We start from the raw sequence: 12,277 nt of genomic DNA, 5'->3' as shown, positions 1-12,277 counted from the left end.
CCTCTGTTTTCCTCTAAGAGTTTGATAGTGTCTGGCCTTATATTTAGGTCTTTAATCCTTTTTTTTTTTTTTTGCAGTACATGGGCCTCTCACTGTTGTGGTCTCTCCTGTTGCGGAGCAAAGGCTCCGGACGTGCAGGCTTAGCAGCCATGGCTCACGGGCCTAACTGCTCCGCAGCATGTGGGATTTTCCTGGACCGGGGCACGAACCCGTGTCCCCTGCATCGGCAGGCGGACTCTCAACCACTGCGCCACTAGGGAAGCCCTTTAATCCATTTTGAGTTTATTTTTGTGTATGGCGTTAGGAAGTATTCTAATTTCATTCTTTTACATGTATGTAGCTGTCCAGTTTTCCCAGCACCACTTACTAAACAGGCTGTCTCTTCTCCATTGTATATCCTTGCCTCCTTTGTCAAAGATACGGTGACCATACGTGCGTGGGTTTATCTCTGGGCTTTCTATCCTGTTCCATGGATCTATATTTCTGTTTTTGTGCCAGTACCATACTTTTTTTTTTTTAACATCTTTATTGGAGTATAATTGCTTTACAATGTTGTGTTAGTTTCTGCTGTATAACAAAGTGAATCAGCTATATGTATACAAATATCCCCATATCCCCTCCCTCTTGCATCTCCCTCTCACCCATACTGTCTTGATTACTGTAGCCTTGTAGTATAGTCTGAAGTCAGGGAGCCTGATTCCTCCAGCTCTGTTTTTCTTTCTCAAGATTACTTTTGCTGTTCAGGGTCTCTTGTGTTTCCATACAAATTGTAAAATTTTTTGTTCTAGTTCTGTGAAAAATGCCATTGGTAGCTTGACAGGGATTGCACTGAATCTGTAGATTGCTTTGGGTAGTACAGTCATTTTCACAATGTTGATTCTTCCAATCCAGGAACATGGTGTATCTCTCCATCTATCTGTATCATCTTTAATTTCTTTCATCAGTGTCTTATAGTTTTCTGCAAACAGGTGTTTTGTCTCCTTAGGAAGATTTATTCCTAGGTATTTTATTCTTTTTGTTGCAATGGTAAATGGGACTGTTTCTTTAATTTCTCCTACAGATTTTTCATCGTTAGTGTATAGGAATGCAAGAGATTTCTGTGCATTAATTTTGTATCCTGCTACTTTACCAAATTCACTGATTAGCTCTAGTAGTTTTCTGGTAGCATCTTTAGGATTCTCTATGTATAGTATCTTGTCATCTGTAAACAGTGACAGTTTTAAATATTCTTTTCCGATTTGGATTCCTTTGCTTTCTTTTTCTTCTCTGATTGCTGGGGCTAAAACTTCCAAAACTATGTTGAACAATAGTGGTGATAGTGGGCAACCTTGTCTCGTTCCTGATCTTAGATGAAATGGTTTCAGTTTTTCACCATTGAGAACTATGTTGGCTGTGGGTCTGTCATATATGGCCTTTATTATGTTGAGGTAGTTTCCCTCTATGCCCACTTTCTGGAGAGTGTTTATCATAAATTGGTGTTGAATTTTGTCGAAAGCTTTTTCTGCATCTATTGAGATGATCATACGGTTTTTATCCTTCAGTTTGTTAATATGGCTATCACACTTTTTAATAGAAACTGACAAGCATAAACTTTATATAGAAAGGCAAAGGACCAAAAATATCCAAAGCAATCTTAAAAAACAATGACAGAGTTAGAAGACTTATACTACTTAAAGGTATACTATAAAACTACAGTAATCAGGACTGTGGTACTGGCATTAAGACAAAAACACATCAATGGAACAGAAGAGAGTACAGTCTCAAATTTATATAGCCAATTGATTTTTTTTTTAATTAATTTATTTTATTTTATTTATTTTTGGCTGCACGGGGTCTTTGTTGCTGCGCGTGGGTTTTCTCTAGTTGCAGCGAGCGGGGACTACTCTTTGTTGTGGTGCGCTGGCCTCTCATTGCGGTGGCCTCTCTCGTTGCAGAGCATGGGCTCTAGGCACATGGGCTTCAGCAGTTGTGGCTTGCGAACTCTAGAGTGCAGGCTCAGTACTTGTGGTGCACGGGCTTAGTTGCTCCATGGCATGTGGGATCTTCCCGGACCAGGGCTCAAACCCACGTCTTTGCATTGGCAGGCAGATTCTTAACCACTGCGCCAACAGGGAAGCCCTAGCCAACTGATTTTTGACGAAGGTACCAATACAATCTATATAGGAAAGGGAAGTTTTAAAACAAGTAATGTTGAAACAATTAGGTATGTATATGGAAAAAAAAACCTTGACTCCTACCTCACACTATACATAAAATATTAAATCAAGATGGATCATAAGCCTACTATGAAAGGTAAGCATAAAGGCTAAAACAATAACTAGAAGAGAACACAGGAAAGTATCTTTTTGCCTTGTGAGTAGGCAAAGGTTTGTTAGAGATAATACAAAAAGCAGTAATTATGAAAGAAAAAAATTGCAAGTTAGACTTTACCAAGACAAAATACTCTGCTCAAATATATTAACATCATGAACAGTCAAGCCAGACTAGGTTTTCGTATTTGTAAAATATAGATCTAACAAAGGACTAGAATCCAGGATATATAATAGCCCAATAAAAAATGGGCAAAAGATTTTAACACACACTTCACAAAGGAAATATATATAGAAAGCATAAGCACGTAATAAAGTGCTCAACATCATTAGTCATCAGAAAAATGCAAATTAAAACCACAATTAAACCCACAACACACCCACTAGAATGGCTAAACTTACAAAGACTGACAACACCTTATGCTGGTGAGGATGTGGAACAAATGAACACTCATACATTACTCGTAGGAGTAAAAATGGTACAACCACTTTGGGAAAATGTCTGGCAGTTTTAAAACTAAACATATGATGTAGCAATTCCACTTCTAGTTATTACCCAAGAGAAATAAATACATATATTCACAAAAAGACTTATATAAGTATGTTCACTGAAGTTTTATCATAATAGCTACAACCTGGAAACAGCCCAGCTATCCATCAATAGAATGGATAAACAAACTGTGCTCTATGCATACAACGGAATCCTACCCAGCACCAAAAAGGTAACGGCTACTGAAATACCCAACATGGATGAATCTCTAAATATAACGCTCGGTGAAAGACGCCTTACACAAAAGAGTATATGCTATACGGTTCCATTCATATGACGTTTTAGAACAGGCAAAGCTAATCTATGAAAGGGAAAAAATGAGAAGACTGGCTGCTTCTGGGAGGTGCAGGTGAGGATTTACTGGGAGGAGACAGGAGGAAACTTTCTGGGACGATGGTAATGTTCTACATCTTAGTATGCTTTTGTTGCACAGGTATATGCATTTGTTAGAACTCATCAAAGAGTACCCATAAGACCTGTGCATTTCACAGTATGTAAATTTACTTGAGAAGAAAATATTACAAACAGCGAAGTAGCTAATGATGTGCAAATGCACGTATTTGGGGAGAAGTGTACTGAAGTCTGCAACCTGCTTTGAAATGTGTTAAAAAAAGAAAAAGAAGGGTTGACGGGTGGATAGAAGAATGGCTAGTTGGATAAGTATGTGATAAAGCAAACACTGTAGAACCTGGGTGACAGGTATGTGATGTTCACTGGAAAATTCTTTCAATTTTTGTTAGTTTCAAATAAAATGTTGGAAGAAAAACAAGTAATATCACTTCTTTTTATGATGACTAAGATTGTATCCTAGGTTGGACTGCCAATGTTGAGGATCCTGGTCACCATCTATGAAAATCTGATTACCAAGGGAGGAAGTAAAAGTGATCAACAATATGAAGTGAGGGGCGGGGATGGGGAGGGTATTAGAGCCAAAGTCCAGACATGCAAGAGGTTCTGAGGCCTGTCAGAAATAAGGCCAGGGCAGCAAAGCAGGAGACGGCCACTTTCAGGCCTTCTTAGGTTGCTTTGCTTTCTTCATTCCTCTGCAAGTCTATGAAATTATCTCCTGGGCCTGGGACCCAGCATTACCTAGCACTCTAGTTTTTCCAAGACACAGAAGGACATAGTTGGAGGATTTAAAGTCATTGATGGAGGGGGAAAAAAAGAGGAAGGAACAGAACTGAACTAAAAACTCCACAGGGGGAAGGTATGACTCACCTACTTCTTGGTGGGTAACTACCCTTTTAAATTGCATCTTGTGAAAACAGCCAAGGAGTGTTAAAAATTGAATGCAAAACTGCTTCTGGGCAAGGCTGATTAAAAAGGAATAAAACCATTTTAAAAGGTTGTTTTGAGATATTTGGCAACATTTGCATTCTGGTGAACGGGTGACTCAGATCCCACTGCCGGTCCTTTTCACCTCCAGAGCTATGATTTTTAGAGGATGACAGTCACCAGTAATTGATGATCTCTGGAGATTACTGCAGTCTCAGTCTAGCTGATAGTAATGAGTGATTATCACTTTGCCTGATTTAATGAGCCTTCACAGAAATCATACCTGCTTTGTCCTTGACCTCTCTGTTCACTCAGCTTTCCAATGTTTCCATCTGCAAGGATATAACATACTGCTTGTTACTAACCTGCCATAAATAACAACCAAGTTCACCCTGTTAGGGCTTTTCCTTACCCTAACTCTTAATCTTTTAAGAAAAAAGCAAAACTTTAACCAGATGACACACACGATAGCAAAGCAGAGACACACTCGAGCTGATGGTAGAACTTGACACTAACTCGAACAAAGACTTTTAACCTTAAACATGGTGGACTCATCTGTCACAATATGTAACTTTTAACTTAATTTAAAATTAATCTTAAAAAAAAAAACCCACCTAGGGACTTCCCTGATGGCACAGTGGTTAAGAATCCACCTGCCAATGCAGGGGACACGGGTTTGAGCCCTGGTCCGGGAAGATCCACCTGCCGCAAAGCAACTAAGCCCGTGTGTTACAACTACTGAGCCTGCGCTCTAGAGCCCACGAGCCACAACTACTGAGTCCATGTGCCACAACTACTGAAGCCCGCACGCCTAGAGCCCTTGCTCTGCAACGAGAAAAGCCACCGCAATGAGAAGCCTGCGCACCGTAACAAAGAGCAGCTCCCGCTCGCTGCAACTAGAGAAAGCCCGCGCGCAGCAACGAAGACCCAACGCAGCCAAATATAAATAAATAAAATAAATAAATTTATTAAAAACAACAACAAAAAACACCCCACCTATGCCAAGCTTGTCAAAGTATTACATCTGTGTAGTTGTACTAGTATCAACTACTAGTAAAATAAACATGAAATTCATCACCTTACCTCTGAGAGAGGTGGGTCACGCTGGGTAACCCAAACAGTTTTCATGAATACCCTCTGTGCAAGAGAACTTAGAGAACAGCAAGGTGAATATCTCATCCAAAAATTTTGAAGAAAACGTTATGTTCAAAACACAGTATCTCTGGGCTGCTCTACATTTTGCAAAGATGTCAACGTTTGAAAATAGTTTTCTATGTCTCTATAATACAAACCAGACAACTATTTCTTCAAATTATACAAAGCTTTCCTGAAAAACAAATACCAACTCTATTATAGGAAATTGGCAGTAAAAATTTACCTCAACAAAGCAAACAAGATACCACAAACTGGCCTTTTCCAGATAATCTCATAAAAGTATAGAGACCAGGAGTAAAAAGCAAAACATGTCGAATGTGGGTTGGCAGGATTCAGTGTAGCATTTATGGATGGTTTCATGGCTCCCAGATTGTACTTTTATTACTTCCCGAGAGCCATTCATGATATTTGTTGCAACGAAGGCTCAAATCCCATAAAAATTTTTATCCGAAAGTAAAGTGTTTGTTGCCCCCTTGAGGTAAATTCAAGAACAGAAACAAAACAACGCTGGCTATGCCTAGTCCATTAGAGAAAGAGGCTTGCTTCTCCAAAGGGCTTTTTCTACACACATACCGTAATTGCAAGTTATAATAAAACTCTGTTTTCACCTGGAAAAAAAAAAGGCAATTTACAAACACCACTAGACACTGCACCATTTCTGCAAAAATAAAGATAAAACTTTACACAGTGAATATAGCAAATATTTTAAAGTTTCAGTTGATGAGATGTCAGACTAACTGCATCCTAAAAATTCATTACGCAGATCTTCGGCTGGCCTAGCTCACATGACCCAGGGGACCCAAACTGTAGACTGAAAAGCTCTGCAGCAAACTTTCATGGGGGTGGGGAAGGGCGGGACAAGTCCAAGATATTTATGGCTCAAATCCACATAATGTGCAAGGTCTGCAACATGAGAACAGCTGCACTGAGGGAAAAAAATATATAATACATAAGCATGGGTAGAAAAATATGATGGTCTGAATAGATTACCCTGTGAGGGAATTCTTAGAGTTCAATGGATTTTAGTCAGTAATCCTCTGACGTACTGCTGCCATCCTAATATCATGGGGCTCTGAACTAATTAAGGTTGTTTTTCTTCCTCCAATTGCATTTTATTCTAAGCTATCATCTGATTTTCAGTATTATTAGGAAGAATGCGATGGATTTACATCATTACTCCTCTAAAGATTGAAAGACTTCAGCATTTTACTCAGCGTGACTCATATTCATGAATGATCAAGGTTTCTGAATGAGCAGTAAAATATGGTCCCATCTCATCCTGCTACTAAAGGCCCTGCCGGATGGAGAGATCACCTGGGCCAGCTGCTGCTCGAAGTCCAGATTCATGGACATAGAATTAACCTGTCGCATCCTCTACTGGCAGTCACACGAAGTAGCTGCTCACATGTGCTGTCCCAGCTGCTGAACTCTCTACCCAGGCCCCTCAAACTACCCTTGAGATTTATTTAAACTTATGAAAAAGTCTCTCTACTCTTTTCATTTTTACCAACCAAAGGAGAGCAAAAGAAGTTATGGGGCTAGGAGAAGTAGGGAGAGCACAAAAAGACGGCCCCAATTCCAAGAGGAAGCCCTACCTAGGTCATTAGCTGTCAATATCTGACCAACAGATGGATCATTCAAAATTCATTCACAAGTTTGCTTGTCCAAAAACTGTTTTAATTACAGGGTAATAAAAGTTTCCTCACTTGTAAAACAGGGATAAGTTAAATACTTAAAGACTTCTTATAAGAAGTGAATAAGTGAATGCTTATCACAATGCTCAGCACACTGTACACTGTATACGTCCTCCTTTACCCCCATGTCTCATGTCCCTTTCTCCTCAGTGCTAACTATCGCCTATGATGATCATCATTCTATGCATTTATACTCACAGGCACGTACACAAAAATGCTGGGCTCACGCTGTAAGAATGGCCCGAAAGATTACGTTTTCATGTACCATACCTTGGAAATCTGAAACTCTCCCATAAGGTGACCTTGTCCATTTGCATGGCTATAAATACCATCTATGAGCTGATAATCCCCAATTTTATATCGCCAGCCCAGACATCTCTTATAGAGCCTATGGACATCCCCACCTGAATGTATTCTAGGCATTTCCAACTTAATGCAGCCAAAGTAAAACTCTTGATTTTCTCCCACAAGCCTGTTCTTCCTTCTGTCTTTTCCATCTCAGTGTGCGACACAACTCTCGATCATTTCCTACAACCAAAACCTGGGTGTCATCCTTGATTCGTTCCTCTTTCTTACCGCGGACCTGATCCAAAGTCTGTCAGTTTCCACACAAAAATACAGCTAATCCATCTATTCTTTTCTGTCATTACTGCCACCACCCGCATCTGAGCTGGGGTGGATACAACACTCTTCCACCCGGTTTCCCATGTCCACTCTTGCACCCACTAGCCACACAATAACCAGAATGAGTTTCTTACAAACCCGAACACGTCAGTCTCCTGCTTGAAACCATTCATCTACTTCCTACTGCTGATTCGAAAGTCTTTAAGTCCTCAAAAGCATGTATAATCAGGCCCACACCTAACTTTACAATCTCCCTTCATGACATATGCCCCCCTTTTCACTGGAATCTAGATACCCTGGCCTCCTCTCTGCTCCTGGAACACCTCAGTTCTTCCTCATTTCAGTGCCTCTTCTTTTTTTCTGTGCTTGGCCTGACTCCCTGCTTATACTTCAGATCTCAGCTTAAACGTCACCACTTTGTGTGCAGAATCAGCCCAGGTATTCTCCATCACAGCCGTCTGTATCCATCACAGCACTTACTATTTGTTATTTGTTGAACCAGTAGAATGTAAGCACCATGAGGGCAAGGACAACATCCATCTTGTTCACCATGTTGTTTCCAGTGCCCAAGGCAGTGCATGGCCCCTAGTAGGCCTTCAATTAATGTTCAGTAAATAAAAGAGAATAGTACACAGTAACTTAGCCAGGTGTTCCTGAAATTTCTGAAAATAAAAACTATTCTAAGACTTTCACTTCTTAAATCATTGAACTATATAAGAAACCTTAGTATTCTTCTCGCTAAAAATGGAGATATGAGATATCAAAAGAAAGCATAATTGTCTTGTCAACTAGAATTTGAAATAAATGATCCCATCCATAAACAAATTATTTAATAGTTATTAAACAGTAATTAAAACAATAGTTATTAAATAATAGTCACTTGTTTTTATATGGCTGAGTAATATTCCATTGTATATATGTGCCACATCGTCTTTATCCATTCATATGTCAATGGACACTTAGGTTGCTTCCATGTCCTGGCTATTGTAAACAGAGCTGCAATGAACACTGTGATACACGACTCGTTTTGAATTATGGTTTTCTCAGGGTATATGCCCAGTAGTGGGACTGCTGGGTCATATGGTAGTTCTATTTCTAGTTTTTTTTTTTTCTCCCCCTGGTACGTGGGCCTCTCACCATTGTGGCCTTTCCTGTTGCGGAGCACAGGCTCTGGACACGCAGGCTCAGCGGCCATGGCTCACGGGCCCAGCCGCTCTGTGGCATATGGGATCCTCCCGGACTGGGGCACAAACCCGTGTCCCCTGCATCGGCAGGTGGACTCTCAACCACTGCATCACCAGGGAAGCCCTCTATTTCTATTTTTTTAAGGAACCTCCATACTGTTCTCCACAGTGGCTGTATCAATTTACATTCCCACCAACAGTGCAAGAGGGTTCTCTTTTCTCCACACCCTCTCCAGCATTTATTGTTTCTAGTTTTGATGATGGCCATTCTAACCAGTGTGAGGTGATACCTCATTGTAGTTTTGATTTGCATTTCTCTAATGATTAGTGATCTTGAGCATCCTTTCATGTGTTTGTTGGCAATCTGTGTATCTTTTTTGGAGAAATGTCTATTTAGGTCTTCTGCCCATTTTTGGATTGGGTTGCTTGTTTTTTTGATATTGAGCTGCATGAGCTGCTTATATATTTTGGAAATGAATCCTTTGTCAGTTGCTTCATTTGCAAATATCTTCTTCCATCCTGAGGGTGGTCTTTTCGCCTTGTTTATGGTTTCCTTTGCTGTGCAAAAGCTTTTAAGTTTCATTAGGTCCCATTTGTTTATTTTTGTTTTTATTTCCATTTTTCTAGGAGGTGGCTCAAAAAGGATCCTGCTGTGATTTATGTCAAAGTGTTCTCTATGTTTTCCTCTAAGAATTTTATAGTGTCTGGCCTTACATTTAGATCTTTAATCCATTTTATTTTTGTGTATGGTGTTAGGAAGTGTTCTAATTTCATTCTTTTACATGTAACTGTCCAGTTTTCCCAGCACCACTTACTGAACAGGCTGTCTTTTCTCCATTGTATATTCTTGCCACCTTTATCAAAGATAAGGTGACCATATGTGCGTGGGTTTATCTCCGGGCTTTCTATCCTGTTCCACTGATCTATATTTCTGTTTTTGTGCCAGTAGCATATTGTCTTGATTACTGTAGCTTTGTAGTACAGCCTGAAGTCAGGTAGCCTGATTCCTCCAGCTCTGTTTTTCTTTCTCAAGATTGCTTTGGCTATTCGGGGTCTTTTGTGTTTCCATACAAATTGCAAAACTTTTTGTTCTAGTTCTGTGAAAAATGCCTTTGGTAGCTTGACAGGGATTGCACTGAATCTGTAGATTGCTTTGGGTAGTATAGTCATTTTCACAATGTTGATTGTTCCAATCCAAGAACACGGTATATCTCTCCATCTGTTTGTATCGTCTTTAATTTCTTTCATCAGTGTCTTATAGTTTTCTGCATACAGGTGTTTTGTCTCCTTAGGAAGGTTTATTCCTAGATATTTTATTCTTTATGTTGCAGTGGTAAATGGGAGTGTTTTCTTATTTGTAGTAAGTTGGATGGGCCTAGAGTCTGTCATACAGAGTGAAGTAAGTCAGAAAGAGAAAGACAAATACCTTATGCTAACACATATATATGGAATCATAAAAAAATAGTTGGTTCTGATGAACCTAGGGGCAGGATAGGAATAAAGACGCAGACGTAGAGAATGGACTTGAGGACCCAGGGAGGGGGAAGTTGGCAAGCTGGGACGAAGTGAGAGTAACACTGACATATATACACTACCAAATGTAAAATAGATAGCTAGTAGGAAGCAGCTGCATCACGCAGGGAGATCAGCTCCGTGTTTTGTGACCACCTAGAGGGGTGGGATAGGGAGGGTGAGAGGAAGGCACAAGAGGGAGGGGATACGGGGATATATATATACGTAAAGCTGATTTACTTAGTTATACAGCAGAAACTAACACAACATTGTTAAACATTATACCCAATAAATATATTTTTTTAAAAAGTCACTTGTTTTGTTGATTATATAGCAGTTAAATGTCTCAGATTAAGAGTACTCCCAGTGCTCTTTTTGGGTGGGCTCACCTAGTCCAATCAAAGCTACCCCTGCAGTTTAGACCAGCCTAAGGCTGAAAAGATCTGCACAGTGTTTTTTTTTGTTTTTTTTTTTTTAAGTAAATTTATTTACTTATTTTATTTATTTATTTTTGGCTGCATTGGGTCTTTGTTGCTGCACATGGGCTTTCTCTAGTTGCAGTGAGCAGGGGCTACTCTTTGTTGTGGTGCAGGGGCTTCTCACTGTGGTGGCTTCCCTTGTTGTGGAGCATGGGCTCTAGGCACGTGGGCTTCAGTAGTTGTGGCACACGGGCTCCGCAATTGTGGCTCGCGGGCTCTAGAGTGCACGCTCAGTAGTTGTGGCACACGGGCTAGGTTGCTCCATGGCATGTGGGATCTTCCTGGACCAGGGCTCGAACCGGTGTCCCCTGCATTGGCAGGTGGATTCTTAACCACTGCACCACCAGGGAAATCCCTTGGTTTTGGGGGGTTTTTGTTGTTGTTCTTTCTTTCTTTTTCTTTTTTTTAGTTTCTTTTTATTCTTTCACATAGTGATTTTGTGAAAATACTAATAACCAATGGACCATACTCACTTTTTAAAAACATAATCCTTTTTCCCACAAAACAGAAGCAACTACAAGGACTAGGACTGCATGGGATGACAGATGTTAACTAAACTTACTGTGGTCATCATTTCATGACATATGTGACATCAAATCATTATGCTGCACACCCTTACTTATACAGTGCTCTATGCCCATTGTATCTCAAGAAAATTGGGAAAAAATGTATTTAACCTTACAACCCATGAAAGGTATGCAAATAAAAAGAATGACATTCTCTCCCCTCCCTCCCCAAAAGAACCAGGAATATAGACATAGAGCAAAAAGAATTCTCACAGACTGCTGCTAGAAGGATAAACTGACAACCAGCGTTGGTGAATATGATAAAATAAGGATTTCTTACTTGACTGCCTCGTAAATATTGTTGGAGGTATGTCCTGATAAAGCATCGTGTAAATTTCGAATAAAATAATCTCTGTATTCTTCTGGAAGGGCCATAAATGTTCCACCCATCACAATAAATTCCACTTTATCCACACTGTGACCAAGTTGTTTTAACTGAAAGACATAAATTCATCAGCATTAGAAAGATATAGTCAAGTACCCTAAGAGGGTGATTGTAAATTTCTAATTTTACTTTGCAGTATTCTCATCAGTATAGTTTAAAAATGAGAAGCAAACATGTTAAACAAATTCTATGGACTAAAAAAAACAGACTCCAGGGTCTGAAAAGGAAATTACTACTCAAATAAGGAGGACGAGAATTAAAAATAATAAACAAGAAGTCTGATGTCAACTTAGAGTTAAGTGAAAATTTAATAATGCAAAGAATATAAATTAGAGAGCAGTAAAGCAAATAACACAATATGTAATAGAATAAACAAATATTTATTGATTACATATTTTATGCCAGACTTTGTGGTCAGCATTGGGGACGAAGAAGACTATATGCAACATAATCAGGACTTGATGCAAGTGAAAGAAAGAGAATACTAGATTAGAAAGAAACATTAAGAAAGCAGTTTTAAATTAAAGTTTTGAATTAATTATGA

At 39.5% G+C, this 12,277-nt stretch overlaps 1 protein-coding gene across 1 annotated transcript in view; it reads right to left on the bottom strand.

The window, feature by feature from the left end:
- Positions 1 to 12,277, bottom strand: part of ELP3 (elongator acetyltransferase complex subunit 3) — a gene marked incomplete at both ends in the record, with an annotated part of 99,892 nt that overhangs the window by 65,726 nt on the left and 21,889 nt on the right. The window contains one exon of the mRNA XM_079706759.1: positions 11,629 to 11,783. Within this exon, the coding sequence (XP_079562885.1) occupies positions 11,629 to 11,783 (155 nt within the window). The remainder of the gene's footprint in view (positions 1 to 11,628; positions 11,784 to 12,277) is intronic.

Source organism: Hyperoodon ampullatus (genome assembly GCF_949752795.1).
Source record: "Hyperoodon ampullatus genome assembly, chromosome: 6".
Lineage (NCBI taxonomy): Eukaryota > Metazoa > Chordata > Mammalia > Artiodactyla > Ziphiidae > Hyperoodon > Hyperoodon ampullatus.
This window is presented reverse-complemented; position numbering and strand designations above follow the sequence as displayed.